Here is a 19,324-nt window from a genome sequence, read left to right as displayed (position 1 = left end):
TGAATATGGTTAATCACATTTGCCCATATTTTATCAGACATCAGTTTCTTGAAAGTGTACAGTAAGTTATTAGAGTAAGTATTATATGACTAAAGTTCAGTGGACCCCGCTATAACATGATAATTGGGGTCCAAACAATTGGATCACATCAATAGCAGGGTTGCATTAATACGGGGTTTTACAGTTTACTGTATTATACTTTTTTCAGAGAACAACTCATTGGCACATATACATGTATTCATGTCTAATGTATATGATGAATAAGGGGGTATAAACACCATTTACTATTGTGCAGTTGTGGCATGCAGGTCATCCATAATGCATGTAATTCCATTGAAAAATTGCACACACACTTGCAGTATTCAATAATTGTATCCCAAATCATTGTGTCTGAATTCAACATCTAATACTGTATATAGTATGAAAAGAATATTAACACCGTTTACTTGCCATCTGATATTGTACCATTGGGGCTTGCAATTAATCCATAATACATGTAATTCCATTGCAAGAATTGCATACATATTTAAACTATTCAATAATTTTGTAACTGATCATTATGTGTCTGAATTCAGTGGGAAAAATTAACAGCAAAATTAGGTTAAGAAAGACAATGAATGTGTATGGTTCATTTTGTTGTAGTGTTTATAAACAGTGTCTGTACAAATTTCATAATAACTGCTAAAATTTTCTCATATGCGTTTCCGTATACATTTATCCATTCTAAATTTTCAGTAATTGACGCTTGTACTCCTATTTGTATGAACAACTACAGCAAGAATAATTAACAATCAACACATGCTTTCGGCATGCATTAACTTTTACTTCAGATTTTGGGAATATCGAAAGAAACTTGTGAAAACTACTATACTAGTCATTGCGCCAAGCGGAGAGAACAACTTGTGTTTGTGAACTTGCTTTTCTGTAACGGTAAAATATTTTTATAAAAAAATAGGAAAATAATAACAAGTTCATAAGCAAACACCATACACATATAAAACCCAAGAACTAAGTGCAGTAGACCTGCAATGGTCACAAGTCAATTTTATAAAAAAAAATTAAGCTGAATGCATGTACAATTTCATACCCTTCCAATTTCCAGGTAATAAAGTGGATATTATTTACTGGTCAGCTGATTGCATCTAATAACACCACCAAGCCCAGCAAATGTGTTTGTGGCTTTCGTTTCTTAATGTTTATTAAATTGTGATAATCTTTTATCAATCACTACATTGTCTTCTGCTTAGTTGTGTATGCAGTTAAAGAAGAAACACATGTTGGCTATTGTTTGAGCAACAATTGTATACAGAATTAATTGAAGACAATCACAAAGATGACTTACTGGCCTTACTCATGGATTAGTAATAAGTTACATTTCCGATAATGTTTATTTTTGCATAACACTTCAAGAACCTGGTGAAATTGTTAAATTTCAGAAGCTGCACCACGATCATATTATATTCAAATTCAGGTGCGAACTTTTCCCCAAGGTGATAATAAACGTTTTACACACTATTTCTCGTACTTTAAAAACATATTTTTTCCCTGTACGAGAAAAATACAAGTACATGTATTTAAAATTTCAGGAACTATGCCACAATTGTATTATATTCGAATTCATATGCAATCTCTTCCACAAAATGATAATAAATTTATTATACACTATTTTATGTACTTTTTTTTTCTTCATGTGCGAATGAATATACGAAATTTCGGGAGACACTACAACCGCTTATGTCTGAGTTTGTATTATGGTGGGATCGCACTGTAATTAGAGTGGAACATTTTCAATATGGACTGCCAACTCCCTAGGTCAGCTGACATTAAGTTCATGCTATGCAGCCCAAATTGTTCATACACTAAGACATCAGCCCACCCTCACCCCAGTTGTGTATACCTAGGTTGACATCTTACATTGTGGTACTGCTGCTGTACTAGTTACCATTGTATTGTAGTGGTGGTCTTGTTATCCCTTATTTAATTCTTTATCTCATGGTGTCTGTTACTGTGCATGCTATACATGGCAAATCCACATAGAGCAGTGCGCTATAATAGAATACTTGTTTCCTAAATGACTCTGTGCAAAACTTTCAACCATTTTAGCATTCTGTATATATATTTGTTATCTATAGGAAGGTTTGGTTGTAAAATCTTTATAGTTTGTATATTTATTTTACATGGAAAAGTTATTTATATGCTTTATCAGCTAAATGTCACCTGAGAATACCATTTACTGAATATTCAAATTTCTTTGGGAGAGAGGGAAATCTGTATGCAAAATTGCCAAAGATGGAAAATTATATGATGTGCTTATTTTCACTCCCCAAAAATTAATAAAAAATTGCATAAAACAATCTGGGATATTGGACTGCAAAAATAAAATCTTTTGTTTTGTTTTCTTCTGGTTTGATTTGTGGTTGTATCACACAGCTTAACTTGATTTTAAGGTTTAAAACAAAAATCAAAGCCACCCTACTACTAGCCCACCCCCCTCGTTAAATCATCAGTCCTTTCAAGTACTTACATACCATTGTCCCTACAGTGTCAGAATCTAGATCAGGGGTCTCAAACACGCAGCCCACAGGCCGCATGTGGCCTGCCAATCCATATCCTGTGGCTCGCCAAATGATTCGTGTCACAATGTGTCATGAGAGATAACATAGGTGATGCCCCATGCAGCCTGCAGGGTGGTTTGAGTCAGAGACCCCTGATCTAGATGGTAGCTCAAAGTTGTGTGTATTCAACCTTGTGAACATATGTTGTGCACTGCCATTAAGGACTAAGTATATGGTTTGCATTTCAATAAGAATTGAGTGTCTTCTGTTGTTTTCTTTTTTTTTAAGTGGCAGTCCTTGCCATTTGGAATTTAACTGTCCATATTTCAGAGGATTACTTTCTCTTTGTAACAGTAGGATACATTTATGCTGTTCAATGTAAGCCAAAGGGACCTCTCCAGTGGCCTAATGATTAGAGCATCTTCCTCAGATGTGGGAGGTTGTAGGTTCAAACCCCAGCCGAGTCATGCCAAGGACTTTAAAGGATGTTACCAGCTAGGTGATCAGCATTAAGATGTTAGTGTTAGGACTGGTGATAGGATAATGTAACTGGGTGGGACATGATGCTACATGTCTCCACACACAGGCTAAAGGTGTGCCTCCAGTCAAGTTGGTGCAAAAGTTTGTTCAGATTTCTTTGAATAAAGTATAAACATATAAATTCATGATGTGTTAGTGATCTACTTTCCACTGATCGGTATGTTAAACATCTTGGGCTACATTGTTTAAATGAACTCGGAACGAACATGAATTTTCACATGGGCAATAGCAGCAAATAGAATTATATTGTAAATAAACCAATTAACCTTTTTTAAACATGCATGTATTTAATATACAAGACTCTTTTTAAATGACTTTTTTTATGGACCTTCATCATGGTATGAGTCTGTACTACCCCATGGTGATGTTATGTATATTTGATTTAATTTAATTGTTTGTTTCTTTGTTTTAATTTTTTATTTGATTCCACATGCTATATAATGTAATATTGTTTATTAGACTTAATTTTTTTTAGAATGAAGTTCAGTTTTGTTTGAACTGACATTTTTAAAATTTTTATTGGTAAACACCTAATGATAGAAACACTGTATCTAGACTCTGGACTTGATTCAGAACCAGTAACAGTTTTAGTAAACAACTTTTTATATATTTTTTAAAATTCTTTCTCAGAGTAAGAGTTATTAAGTTAAGTCAAGGCCATACCTGGACTGTGATATTTATCATGTAACAAACTTTGTTTTGAGAAAGAATAGTCAGTCATGCCTTAACATTTGAGATGTCAGGGTGTTTTATGTTGTGTCCAGTTTGGGCTAATTATTTCATTTTGTTTAAATTGTTGAATTTCAGGTGATTGTTTTCCCTGGAAATACTAGTGCTCTAAATTAATTCTTGGACAAGGACATTTATCAAAGTTTATACAGATTTCAAAAACTGGAATAATATTTTCTGTGAGCCAACAAGAAACTGTTGACATAACAGCACTTTGCAGGTTACAACAGATGTCATTGTCTTCCATTTTGGATTTCATCGGGATTCAAATTCAGTTTCTTTCAGGACTTTTTATTACTTGGACTCGTATTTTTTAATTCTTGGATTATTTTTGGATTTGATTCTTAAAATCTTAAGTTTTTTTTCTTACTCTTCACTTTATATTCTAGGGAAATAATTTTTTTAAATTTTTACAAAGCTTGTTGTCTTCACTCTTTTCTGTTGTTTTTTTATTTTGGTAAGAGCCTAGGCTCTTATATATATATATATATATATATATATATATATATATATATATATATATATATATATATATATATATATATATATATATATAGAGAGAGAGAGAGAGAGAGAGAGAGAGAGAGAGAGAACATTATATACCACAAAGATGTATAAATGATTTTTAAAATGAAACAAAGCTTGCAGAGTTTCCTTTTGATGAAAAATGTATGAGTAGTATGTCAAAGATACAGCATACATAGTATACATATATTTTATTGACATCATATACAGATACACATACTTTCATTTCATACCAGAGACTTAGAAAATGGTACTAACAGCTGCCTTGCTTGGTGCTCAGCATTAAGAGGTTAGTGTTAGGATTGGTCGGCCTGGTGTCAGGATAATGTGACTGGGTGGGACATCATGCTACATGTCTACAGCATAACGCCCCAGTGCTAGACATCACTATAAACTGCCACACTGCAGACATCGTAGCAATATGACTGAAAAATTATTAAAGTTACATTAAAAACCCTAATCGCACACATACACACACACACACACAACAATGGAGTTAGGATTGATTAAACAAAATTATATATTGACAGCGAGAGTACACTCTTTACATCCATGCCCAGACTGTATGCTACAAAATGTAGTTCTGTACCTATTGCAGCTGGGTTTTTTTGCATCTTGAAGTACTTTTTCCATACTGCCATACTTTAAATTCAAATAGAAGTTTGTCACTGTCTGTATTTTGCTTGGTTATTCAGTAATCGACTGCTAGGATGTCTGTGCTGCATCTTGTTGCTGTCATCTATGCCACCAAACTCATTGTGAAATTTGAGGTGGAACACATGGCCCTGAACCAGAGTATTGAATTCTTTACCTTGCTCCAGTCTGCTTGGTTTCTTTTGATGGCCATGTTGCAGCAGAAGTATCTATTGTATGAACATCATGCTTGATACCAACCATGAAGTTAGTATTGAAAACTTGATCCTGGTTAGAATTGCCTCTAGCATGATGCTTTGCTTGATAAGCTCAGCCACAATATCCATATTAAACTCTTCATTATATAGATTGATGTCAATGAGCAGGTAATTTGAGATAGACCTTACTACTGCTTCTTGATGGGAGGCCATGGTATTGCTATGCAAGAGTTATTTTTGTTGTTTTTTGTTGAATGCCATTTTCCTGTGCATGATAGGCTATACATGGTAGTCAATATAACTGGTAAAAGAAAAAGATGGAAAAAATCAGTGAGAACCACTTACCCACAGGAAGCTACTGACATGCTTTCTCACATACCTACATTGGCCAAGACGAAGACTTGAACTCATGTGGACAGAGATGAAATGGCAGTGTTTGGTAAAGGCGAGTGCTTTAGATCTCACTGCTACCCAGGCCCCCCCACTATGTATTTTGCATAAAAAAGAGCATGGTTTGAAAAGGTTAATGGGGTTCCTTGTTCCTTGTTCTCACACATTTCTCATAAGTCTAGAAAAAAAATGGCATGTATATATTGAAGTGATTCCTGGTTCAGCTGAAGTGGAGATGTTGGGTTTTTCATCAAGGGATGGTGCAAAATAGTTACTTAATATGCTAAAAAATTTGAGGTGGTCCTTTTAAGGGAATCACAAAAGGAATACTTCATTACATCACAAACAAAACCTGCCTAATATCTTCCATCGAGAAGAAATAGTGTCATCCTATCAGAGACATTACATAAAAAGTTGCCAGCTCATAAATAAATGTACCAGTAAGTCATTATAGTGCTGTCTAACGAACTTTATGTATGATCAAATGTTACCTTTTTGCTCAACAACAAAAAAAAGAAAATTATAAAGAGCTAGTGCTTTTTTATTATTTGCTTTTACATCAATACAATTTTTGGATCATCATGTACTTAACATATACATAGATAGAGGTGGACATGAGGTGAGATCTGCTGCTGATCATTTTAAAGAAAAGATTAAGCAGTCTAAAGCTGCAAGCCTGCAGCCTCATTTTGTAAGTATATTAGCAGCCTCATTTTGTAAGTTTATTAGCAGCCTCATTTTGTAAGTATATTAGCAGCCTCATTTTGTAAGTATATTAGCAGCCTCATTTTGTAAGTATATCAAGAACCTCATTTTGTAAGTATATCAAGAACCTCATTTTGTAAGTATATCAAGAACCTCATTTTGTAAGTATATTAGCAGCCTCATTTTGTAAGTATATCAAGAACCTCATTTTGTAAGTATATTAGCAGCTATATTTTGTAAGTATATTAGCAGCTGAAAGGGCTATTTTATTTTGTTTTTATCTTCAAGCTTCTCTTTACCTTTCAGTGATGCTATGATCTGCCCTTGACCAGCATTTATTATAATTATACAAAAGTTATTTCCCCTGTGCTGCAAAAGAATAGTTATCTTGGCTGCTTATGTTAAATATGAAGGAAATATCTGGATTTTATTCAGTTATATTCAGTTGTTTATTCTATATATGAAGAACATTAATTCTTTTCAATTTTTACTCCAATTTATGACTCAAGAAAATCATAGCCCACTCCCATTTTCCTAAAGTTATTTTGAACATTAATTATTCAAATTGTAAGATATTTTTCTTCATGAAATTTAGGAGTTCATCCTTTGAAGATTGATGAGTACAGCCAAAATATAGCTAATCAGAAAATGTTTGGTTCTTCTGAAAATAGACCTAAAGAACTATGATGTAGCCATTTGTACAGCGCTTAACATTTGTTTGCATAAGTTTGTTATCATTACTCCTCCTAAACTACTGCATGTGATGATTGCAGTACATTCATCCCAAGATCTGGCTGGTCTGAAACTAAAATGATGCCCTTCGGACAACCAATATATCTTAAAAATCTTGTTATCACTAATACATGTGCTCCTAAACAGATTGTCTCATTGGCATGTGGTTTTCACAGAAAGACTTCTTATGATGTTTGTCTTAAATGAAAAATATACTAATCTGCATCCAGTATGGCTACTGTGTTGGCCAGCTTGAAAAAATTCTTCTTCTTGTTACTCCTGACAGGACGGTCATACTGACTTGAGGAATTTCCTTAAAATGCCATATTTTGATGGTGAATCAAAAAAGAACATCACCTTGTATCGATACCTATTTTATAATGTCTAGTTGGTCCTAAATGAAAATGGTGTCCCTGAGATAACCAGTATGGCCACCATGATGTCCAGCTAGAAAATCTTATTATCACTTATCCCCCTGAGTGGATGGTCATATTGACAACTCATATGACTTCTTATGATGTTTAGTTGATCCAATATCCAGTATGGACACCAATGTGGATATCCGAATTCTTTTGTAATTGCTACTTATCCTGAATGGATAATCTCCGTGACTTGGGTTTTTTAAGCTTTCTTATAATATCTACTTGGTGCAAGCTAAAAATATTTTTGCTGATGGTCTTTGTGGCCAACTTGAAAATCTTTTTATTATGATTTCTCTTTAAGGATGGTCATAGATGCATGATTTTCACTAAAACACATCTCACTATATGTAGATCATTCTAAATTAAAAGATGCCAGCGTAACTTTCCATTAAAAGTTGACAATACCTTGTGAAAAGCTACTTCTTCAGATTGATATACCAACAGTTTTTCTTTAAATATAACTTCTCTCTTGGAATACACATATATAGTTCTTATATTAAATTGATTGATCGAACTTCCCTAATGGCTATCCTTGAAAATCTTTATATAGCTTCTTCTTCTAATTGGACTTCCCTAAAACACTGTAGCGACTGCTACAGTGGCCTAAGTGGTTAGAGCATCCAGCTTGGATGCATGAGGTTGCAGGTTTGAACACCAGCTGAGTCATACCAAAGATTTATAAAAAAATAGTACTTACAGCTGTCTCACTTGGCATTCAGCATTAAGAGGTTAGTGTTAGGACTGGTCAGCTTGGTGACAGGATAATGTGACTGGGTGGGACATGGTGCTACATGTCTGCAGCACAATGCCCTATTGCTAGGCATCACTATGAACTGCTACACTTCAGACATCATAGCGATATGGCTAAAATTGTTAAAGCTATGTTATAAATCCGATCACACACATACACATGCACTATCGAACAGTATTGTAATACTAGTATGTAGCTGCGATCCTGACGGAAATGGTACTCATCTAACATCCAGTATGGCACTATAGCCAGCTGCAAAATATTATTATGACCACTCCGTTTGTATGAATGGTGGCATAAACATGGGGTTTTCATTAAAACATTGTATTATATCATTGGTTCGGATTGAAATGGTGCATATCTGACCACCAACATATCTGGAAGGAATTTTAAAAACCAGATTTACTTAACCTAGGGATCAAGTTAAAGGTCATTGCTTACATTTTTGTTCTTCATTGAGATTATGAAAACATTGATTTGTACATACACAAGTGAATTTGGACCAGACTTTATATTTAGTTACACTGCAGTGAACAAGTTGAATTTTAAACTTACTGGTCTTGACTTGGATTTTTAGTTGTACTGGCTTGTAAGCATAATAACACAAACAATTATGAATGGAATTATATCATTTAACCCATTTTGTGGGTATTTCTGAAAAATGCCTTGAAGGATTCTGGTAAGATAAATTTGTTGTTTTTCTCTCTTTTTATCTTCAAAACATGTAGATCTGTTTAAGTAAATGTATTATGTTTGGTACATGTAGTTATATCTTGTGACAAGTTCTGTGATCTTCTGTCCATGATACCAGGTTTAAAGTCAAAGGCCCTGGTAAAGATTTTTTTGCAGTTTTCTTGAGAAACATGTTAATTACTCTAACATAACAAATGGTATATTGTTTTATCTCAAGAATATGAGATGGTTTCCTGGAAATGCTTTTTGGATAGTAGAGCATCGGTTCCTTTGAGGATCTCTTGCTGAATTTATTGTGAATATTAGAATTAGATGGAATTTTTTTTACATGTTTAAGCAGTTAGGTTTTACAAGATTTTAAATAAGTTGTTTTTTTTAATGCACTTGTGCATGATTGGTGAAATAATAAATTAAATTTTGGATATGTTTTTCAGATTTGACTCCACGACGTCTAACAGATTTGTGACATTATTAGACATATGCAAAGCAAAGAGGAAATTATCTTTGTTACAGCATATCATTATACATAATTATTTCTAAGAATTGAGACTTTAATAAAAACAAGATTTAACCTTTTCTTCCAGTCAGAGAAAGGTGTTTATTTTTATTACATAAGAAGACATGGTCTGTATTTTGTGGCTGTTACTCACCAGGAAGTTTCTCCAGTTCTTGTGATTGAAATCCTTTGCAGGTATGGTATGTACCGTACATGAAGCATTTCTGTTTAGTAGTTATTTTTAATAGCTCTGCTAGTTATAAATCAGAAGAGCTTATTGGATGGCCTATTGTTTATTGTATAATGCCTTACCAGCTATTAGCACTGGCTTGTTCTCAATATTCCTCTGAAGACAGCTTTGAGGCTTGCCTTGAAACTTTATACACAGACATTCATTCCATGGTTTCCTCCTAAATATAAGACTTCTTATGATATCTAATTGATCCTAAATGAAAATGGTGACAGTGTGACATTAACTTTATAGCCACCATGGCCACCATCTCAAAAATCTTTTATTGCAACTCCCTCCCAATAGAATATCAACATAGGGTTTTCACTAAATTTGATAACTAGTTGGTCTTGAATGAATTTAGTGCTGATTTTACTTCAAATATGCCTACCATGGTAACCATCTTGTAGATCTGCTTGTCACTACTTCTTGTAAATGTAAAGCCCCATTCACATGTGGTTTTCACCTGAAGACTTCTTATGGTGTCTAGTAGATCATGAATGAAAATAATGCTGATCTGACATGTCTAGTAGATCATGAATGAAAATTATGCTGATCTGACATGTCTAGTAGATCATGAATGAAAATAATGCTGATCTGACATGCAAGATGGCATCCAATATGGCTGGCACTGCAGCTAATTTGAAAATCTTATCACTCAAGAATATCAGAAATGGTTTAAACACTTAACAGTTATAAAGAAATGGTCTTATTTTGAATTCCTGGAAATTCTACGCAGATAGTAGAGTGCCAGTTCTGTCAAGGGACTCATATTATCATCATAGTCTTTAATATGAAAGTCTTAGATACTTTACAAAAACATTCATCCCAAGGCCTAGGTGGTCCTTAATGAAAATGATGATGCTCAGACACCCAAGATGGCCACCATAGCAGTCATCATGAAAATCTTATTGCTTCTGCACCTGAACAGATGGTCATATCAACATGGGATTTTCACTTAAAGATTTCTTATGATGTCTAGTTGGCCATAAGTGTAAAATGTGCCAGTCTGACATTCACTATGGCCAGTATGGTAGCCGTCTTGAAATTCTCTTGGTGGCTACTTCTCCAGAATGGTAAGATATGCTGACAGTAGGTTATATTTGAAGAGTTCTTATGATGGCAAAATCATGCTGATCTGAGCCCATCTTTAAAACCTGATTTCTATACCTTTTGCTACATTGCTACTCCTGATTGCTACACCTTTTGCTACATTGCTACACCTGATTGCTACACCTTTTGGATGGATGCTCAGTCAATATGGGGCTTTCACCATAGTTGTCTAATTGGTCATAAATGATAATTATGCCAAACCAGATGTTTAATATGACCACCATGGCATCCATGTTGAGATTCCTTGCATGGCTACTCCTAAAAGAAAGAGAAGGTCAATCTGGTCATCTTGAAAATCTTACTGCTACTGCTTCTGCAGAAATGGTCATACCAACATGGCATTTTCCTAGATCAAAATGGTGCTGGTTTGACAACTAAATTGTTGTCACCAGTATGGTGCCATCCTGAAAATCTTGTTAAAGCAACTAATCCCAAAATAATGGTCATATCAACATAGGGTTTTCACCAACAAAAATGTTTTGATATCTAGTTGGCCATAAATGAAAATGGTGCTAATCTTGCAATTTCAATATGGCAACCATATGGCCATTTGAAAATCTTGTTATTGTTCAAGAGATGATTTCAACACAACAGCAGTTAAAGAGATGTAATGGTATTGTACGGATTCCTAGTAATTCAAATGACTCTAGTTACTATTGATTGTGAACGTGAAAAGCCATAGGAAAGTATTTTGATTGTGAATATGAAAAGCCATATGAAAGTATATTTTGATAGTGAATTTGAAAAGCCATAGGAAAATATATTTTGATTGTGAATTTGAAAAGCCATAGGAAAATATATTTTGATTGTGAATTTGAAAAGCTATAGGAAAATATATGCAGTGTGACCCCGCTATAGCACACTCCGTTATAACATGAATTCGGATATAATGGTTTGGAATGCAGAAATTCAGAGGCCCCATGAAAGGAAGCCGCAAACTGCTATAAAATGCACAGAAATTTATCAATTGTTACATAAACAAATTTTTTGTCCATGCTGACAAACCATCTAAACAGTGCATTGTTATATCATAATCCACTTATCCTGAAATCTAGCGTGAGTTCTATATGTTGTGAAATATCCACTTTTTTGTTGTTGACGTTTCTGGTAACGGAGATCAACCGGGCAAGGCATTGTCTCGTAATCTATCTTTCATTGGATTTTCAGCCGATTGCTAGTAATTAATATATTTACAAAGACTGACATTTGTGTGTGGATGGTAAGTAAAATTCCTCTTCATTTCACTTAGAATTAAGTTCTTCAGAATGCTCACATTTTCTGTAATAATCCCTATCGTCAGAACACCTGCATCTCTATCGTCTGTTGACCCTTTGTTAATTTTCAGACGCATGCGTAGAAGGCAGCATGACGCTGCTACCACAAATGGAAGAAAAAAAATGAATCTTTCTTATTGGTTTATTCAGTAGGCATGGAGGGACAGTGACTAGAATAGTCTAAACGCTGGCCAATTCCTTTTTAAAAATGTACCCAGATAAAATAGATTGCTGAAATTTCAAAGGAAACAGATTACCTTTGAAGCACCGACTGTTATGAAAATGTGCTCAGCAAATGAAAAATATACAAGTCTCAATCATGCAATACAATTATTTGATGTTGCTGCCACAATAAGAAATGGGCATTCGTTTGGTTCTCCATAGCTGTCCTTTAGCGGTGACTTCAATAGCGCATGCACCCTTCATCAAAGAAAGCCGACTACAATCTTTCAATAACAGCAGAGAACTTTTCTTTTCTACTGACTACCAAACTTAAATAAAAGTGGTGGAATCTGATGGATTTTTGCATTTTCCAACGTGATTTAGCACGTTAACTGTGCTGTGAAAGTTTCCTTTTTGTAGGAGAAAGGTTTATGCTTGCGAACGCTACCAACGGTGGCTTAAAACACAAACTAACTTTTACCGACTTGGAACGTACTTTAAAGTAAATGTGTTTTGTCATTCGTTACGTGATTGTGCTGTGTTTTTCCACTGAACTCAGACCAGTATGACCTGTTACAAAATCATTGAATATTTTAAAGCTGTGTGTGTGGATATTTTCGATGGAATCACTTGTATTGTGGATTCAATGTATATGATGAGGTTCGCAGGTGAGTACACGGTGTTGATACTCTATTCATGCTATACATTAGACATTTATATATAAACAGGATTCACGTATATGTACCAATTCATGGTTCTCTAAATAAAGTAAACTATTATATTATGTCTTCTGTTTTCACTACAGGTGTATTTCTCATTTAATATGCATCAATTCAAGATGGCAACTGTGCCGACAAAGCACGTATTTTACCGCCCACATTTATTACCCACCCCCACCCCCAATATTCTTTGGTGGGTTTTTTTTGTTGGGGGGGGTACATTTTCTTCAGCTAACTGACTTGGTTGCTTATAACACGGTTCGGTTCATAACACGGTCAGATTCTATGGCTCCCAACTACTGTGTTATAGCAGGGTCACACTGTATTTGTCCTTGATTTGCCATTGAAATCCTTCATCAACCAAGTCAGGAAATGAGAACTAATTTTTATTTCTCTCTCTAGGTCCATAACTTTATTTTTAATTTCTTTTAGGTCCAGAACAAAAGCACTTTACTCCCAATGTAATAATTTAAATTCTTTTTCATGTTTTAATTATCATGTTTTGCTTATGCAAATATTCCAAATCAGATGAAAGGCATTTAAAAGCAGTTAGAATAATTTATATTTGCTTTATGTTCATGCTTACTCTAATATCACAATTGCGTTGTGTCACTTTTACACATGGAAAGGTGTTGTACTTTTTCTAGGGTCCCAGATCTCTGACTTAAGGAACCAGTCATTCATAACTCTACAAACTTCTTAATATCTTCCTGATATAAGTATATTTGTTAAGTATTTAAAGTCTAGCATGGTCTCGTACTATGTTGATATGAAGGTAATTGTTTTGTGTGCATAAAAGTTTGATTTTTTTATGTCCATCTGTTACATTTTTCCTCCAATTGAATTGTTTCCATTCAATTACCTATCATGTCGCTGATCCTTAAGTAATGATTGAACTCCTATTGGAGCAGCTACAAGAATTAGGTCATCCTTACAAGAAAAATCTCATCTCCAATCAATACCAACAAAAAACTGCTGTTTAGAAATCTGTAAAATAACTTGGCTTTTTTTATATCATCAAGCAGATGTTTTTCCTTCATATTGCATTCACCATGTTGGTAATCGGAGCCACAGAGCAAATGGAAAGCCTTTGATTCTATTGGTCAAATATTATTTTTGGCCCTCTATTGGCAACAGCTATATCTTGCTTTTCATTAGCATGTAGTGTTTTGTTCTTCGAGTCTAAGAGTCATTGTTGACTGTGAACTTGATGATTTTTCTCAAAATGCCATCTCCTGAGTTGGATCTGCAACCACAATGAATAAAGAGAAAGCATAACAGAAATTTCATGAGAATTATGCAGAAGGTTTTCTGGCATGACAAAATTTAGACTAGGTGATGAATACAACAAGCAATAAGATAGCTTTAATCAGGCAAACTAATTTAGAGAGACACATGAAAACTTAAAAGCACAAGAGCTATGCACTTTCTCAGGAGAGTCATGTCAGTGGCTTTGATCCAAATCTCTAAAAAGTTTTTTTTTCTGCTGGAAATAATCTGTCAGTTATAAATGTAGAAATATTTTTACAAATTCTTTATTTTTAAAAAAAACTAAAACTTGCTGACAAAGGCTGGCCTATATTTCATACAATGTAACTTTCCAGATAGACCTATAGATTGATCTATTATGACTGAAATTAATGTAATATGTTAAAGTTATTTTTGAATTTGTTTTCAGATTTTACCACATCTGCAAGGACTTTTGTGGCATGGTGAATGAGGATTCCATTAAAGCCAATCTGTTGCTTATCTATGAACTTCTGGATGAGATATTGGTATGCACACATGCTGGCCTGTGTACACACACACACAAACACACACACACAACACACACACACACAGGTTATACTTGCTTGAACTTCTGGATGAGATATTGGTATGCACACATGCTGGCCTGTGTACACACACACACACACACACACACACACACACACACACACACAACACACACACACACAGGTTATACTTGCTTGAACTTCTGGATGAGATATTGGTATGCACACATGCTAGCCTGTGTACACACACACACAAACACACACACAGGTTATACTTGCTTGAACTTTTGGATGAGTTATTTGTATGTACACATGCACTCACTCAAGCATGCATGCATGTATGCCCCCCCACCAAATACACATAGGTCAAACATGCATTTATACACATGTGACCACTAAATGCTTGTTCACCTTTCAAACTTGGACAAATACTTTGCACTGAATAACATTATTGTTGCTGGTATTGTTATTATTATTATTATTATTATTATTATTATTTCTTGGGAGCTATTGGCATAATTTCCAGTTCCAAAAAATCATCATATAAATTTAGCAATTATAAATTATTGTGGTACAGGGTTTAATTTATGGATTTTGTCAAGTTTTCCCTATGTTTTCACCTTTAATGTTTTTAATTGTACAGTGAACCTCCTCAAAACTAAAAACCCTTGGAACCTACAATCTTTTTCAGTTTTGGTCACTAAGCATTTTGTAGATTTGAAACAAGTCTCTTTCTGCATGCTTATGTGGCGAGAGTGTGATAGAGAAAATCCATTTGTGTCTCTGTGTATAAAAGTGCAAATAGTTTAGAAAGCTGTTTTTATATTTTATTTTAAATACATGTATTTAATGAAGAATTAGCTGAACAATTTACTTTCCTGCCAAAAATAGTATCCTGTCACATGAATAAATACAGTTGCTCCACATATAAATATTGTCCTTGTCAGAAGAAACACCTGGGAAATGAGATATGGTACTTTTATAACTTTGCATATTTTGCACTAAAGATGTCATGTCCTGACACACATCAACACAAATCATATTGCATAAGGGTTCAATCTAATGCCTTAGTACTTGCACTTAGGCAGTTGTTTGTTAAAAGGTTTTGATTTGTTCAGGTGATAAGCTTTGACACTTTGATGTGTAACACAAAGTTCATGATCTTCATCTCTCCAGTCCCTGATCCAAAAGCCTTTGTGGTCAGTATTCTTTCCTTAAATTGGAATTATTTCACTGTGCTGAGCATGAAAAATTCTTCTCTAAACCATCCTGATCTAAAATGGGTAGAACTCACTACTCATTCTTTTGGCAACCAGAGAGACCAGCATCAGAGTTTGATGATGCAACTTTCTTCTCGTTTGATCTATTTTTCTAACATAACATATTTAAAACAAACCAGTAAAATGTGTTTTTTGCATAATACTTGCCCAATCATAATGTGACACACCCTTCCAAGCCCTCACCTTTCCCCCAACTACAGCTCTGGTAGAGCATGCATGTCCACTCCAGTAGTAATTGTCAGTTGATAAGATATGGCACCAGTCCTTCTGTCCAAGGATAGACCACTTTAGTCAGCCATGGTAAGCAGACGACCTTCAGCACTTCTGTTACTAAAAGACAAACAGCTTTTTATCTTCACTGGTCATATACCAGAAGAGCTTACAGTTTGGTCTGTCATCTGTCCATCCATTATTAGCACATGTTTATTATGCTGCTCCACCTAATTTACTTGGAGAATTACCATGAAACTTTCATCACATGGTCTATGTGGTCCGCATTGAAAATGGTACTACTTGGTATGGCCACCTCAATCTTATTAACTACTACTCTTCCTTGAATGGATGGTCATATTAACATGAGGTTATCATTAAAAGACTTCCTTGTGATGTCTAGTTGGTTATAAATGAAAATGGTGCTGTTCTGGCTTAAAATATGGCCACCATAACATCCATCTTGAAAATTTTGTTATTCCTGCTCCTCCTGAACATAAATTCATGACATATTTGTTTTCACAAGAAAACTTTTTATAAAGTTTAGTTGAACCTAAATACAAGTAGTACCAATCTGATGTCTAATATTACTGCCACAGCAGTCATCTGGAAAATCTTTGCTACTCCTCCTGAATGGATTATCATATCATAATTGTCTTACCAAATCTAGTTGGTCCCAAATTAAATGGTGCTTATCTGAGATCCAGTATGGCCAAAATCTGAAATTCAATATGGTCACCACATTAACCATCTTAAAAGTCTTGTTATTGTTGCTCCAGAACTACAAATTATATTGACACATTTTTTTTACCTGTAGACTTTTCATGACGTCTGATTGGTCCTAAATGAAAATGGTACAGCTCATACATCCAATGTGGCTGCCACAGTGGCGTCTTGAGAATCTTGATATTAGTACTCCTTCTGAATGGTGGTTTTTCAGATTTTATATGATGACTAGTTGGTCCTAAAAGAAAATGGTGGCCATTTTGAAAATCTTGTTATCACTACTTCTCCAGAATGATTGGTCATACAGTAGGAGAGCTTCAAAAATAGATACAATATCATTCACAAGTGTACTTGGTGGAAAATCAGCTTATATGAATTTATAGACAGTTGATGACTGGAAAATAAGACTACCATTCATCACTGATGGGTATAACTTATGTGATATTTTTAATGCTGATGAAATGAGACTCTTTTACAGAGGACTACCTGACAGGTCCCTAGTGCAGAAAGATCATGCTTGCTAATGAGGGAAAAAAGCAAAGGAGAGGTTGATACTATTGTTAGCATGTAGTGCAATTCGAGAAAAGCTGAACCCCTTAGTTATAGGCAAATCCTGCAACCCAAGCTGTTTTAGGTCATTTAGTTTAAGATCTTTGGATGTTGCCTATGAATCCAACAGAAAGGCTTGGATGACATCAGGCATCTTTTGTAACTGGCTTGTAGCTGTCAACAATAAAACGAAAAGGAAAAATTGGAACATTTTAATTATCATAGACCATTGCAGTGCACACCCAGATGTTCAGTTTAGCAATGTAAAACTGGTCTTTCTGCCCCCATATACAACATCTAAACTACAGCCCTGTGATGCAGGGATAATTCAGGCTGTAAAAAATGAATTATCAGACACATTCTTTCCAGAATGAATGAGTGCTTTCCAGCAACTGAAATATCTAAGGCTGTCACTGTTCTGGGTGCCATTTTATGAATTAAGTCAGTGTGGGATGTTCTGTCTGCATACTCCATTAAAAGGTGTTTTGCCAAGTGTGGTTTTTCTGTCAGTGTTGTAGCCATAAAGCATGGGAGAATGAAGAGAGTGAACAAGACTTGCATCCATCAATGGAATCTGAATGGCATGACATTGGAAGAATATGCTGATATGGACCACTGTCTGAAAAGTTCTGTTTTCTCAGGGCCACACTGGGAGAAGAATATTCTTCAGAAAGGTAAATTGGGTACTTCTCCAACTGCAGACAGTGATAGTCATCTGTTGGTGAAATTCTGGCTCAGGTTATTTCACATTCTACAGTCATAGAACATTTGAAGGAGATTAAAGAATATGCTTTACAACATGGCAATCGCAAACGTTTGCTTCTTTGCTCAGAAGTGGAGATACATGTTCAGACCAATCAGCTGAATAAAAAAAATTGTCAGTAAAGAAGTATAATGGATTTCTTAAAGAAAAGTGATTAAGTGCATAGAATAAGATATATACATCATAGCTAACTGTGCAGTTTTTGTTACATTCGAAACAACTCTAAAATGCATGGCCACGTGAAGTTACCTTATCGATATTATAAATATTACCTTTGTTTCACAAATCATACACATGTACATGTACTAATATATAAATTCATATTCATGTGATGTTCAAATATAAATTTGATTCATGTTGTTTTATAGATAAGACTTCTTACATTATGTTGTTAGGCCTAAATTAAAATGGTGCTATCTAATATCTAAGACCTTGGCAGCCATCTTGAAAATATTGTTTTTGCTACTTCTGAAGTGGAAAGTCATTTTGACATCGGATATTTCATCAAGAGAGTTCTTATGGTGTCTAGTTGGTCAGAAATAAATATAACGCAAACCCTCAATATACCAATGTGGCAGTCATCTTGAAAATATCGTTATCTCTATTCCTTCTAAATGGTTGGCTATATCAACATGGGGTTTTCACCAGAAGAATGGATATGACACCCAGTATGTCTTTAATGAAAATGATGCCAATCTGACATCCAGTATGTCCACAACAGTTAATTTGAAAATCTTATTATTGCTGAAGACTATCAAAGATGGTTGCAACACTCAGCAGTTAGAAGAAAGAAAAGGTCTCATCCTGATGGTCTTTTCAGCCATCAGAGTGTCAGTCCCTTTTCAGGTTGCTTGTTTAACTTGGTAGGACCAGATGTACAAGATTTTAATTTGTTTTTTTTGTCAGTTACACATTATTGAAGAACTTATTTTAAACTACAAAAATTGTTTTTCTAGTGTTTTGGTTATGTTCAGCTGGCAAGCACAGAGAAGCTTCGTCCATACATTCAGTCTGATCCAGTCCTTGTGAATGTTGACAGGACCCCAGCTGCAGAACTCAGCTCACGAGTGGTAAGATTATTTGTACAATGGTCCTTTGCTTTAAAGCCCCTCAGTATTCTACTGCACCCCAAATA

The 19,324-nt window shown here is 34.7% G+C and overlaps 1 protein-coding gene across 3 annotated transcripts in view; it reads left to right on the top strand.

Moving 5' to 3' along the window:
* Positions 1 to 19,324, top strand: part of LOC149805167 (AP-4 complex subunit mu-1-like) — a 61,688-nt gene that overhangs the window by 5,272 nt on the left and 37,092 nt on the right. For 2 of the 3 annotated variants that reach the window (XR_016418039.1, XM_089947962.1), the window contains exons 2-5: positions 6,193 to 6,281; positions 9,478 to 9,584; positions 14,565 to 14,661; positions 19,146 to 19,259. Coding sequence is in view for 2 of the 3 variants with exons in the window: in XM_089947962.1 (XP_089804088.1) it covers positions 6,193 to 6,281; positions 9,478 to 9,584; positions 14,565 to 14,661; positions 19,146 to 19,259 (407 nt within the window). In the remaining variant the exon portion in view is untranslated. Of the gene's footprint in view, positions 1 to 6,192; positions 6,282 to 9,477; positions 9,590 to 14,564; positions 14,662 to 19,145; positions 19,260 to 19,324 lie in introns of all 3 variants that reach the window. The other variant, XM_089947971.1, reaches the window with a different exon arrangement.

Source organism: Sinohyriopsis cumingii, chromosome 2, assembly GCF_028554795.1.
Source record: "Sinohyriopsis cumingii isolate HCF-2022 chromosome 2, ASM2855479v2, whole genome shotgun sequence".
NCBI lineage: Eukaryota > Metazoa > Mollusca > Bivalvia > Unionida > Unionidae > Sinohyriopsis > Sinohyriopsis cumingii.
This window is presented reverse-complemented; position numbering and strand designations above follow the sequence as displayed.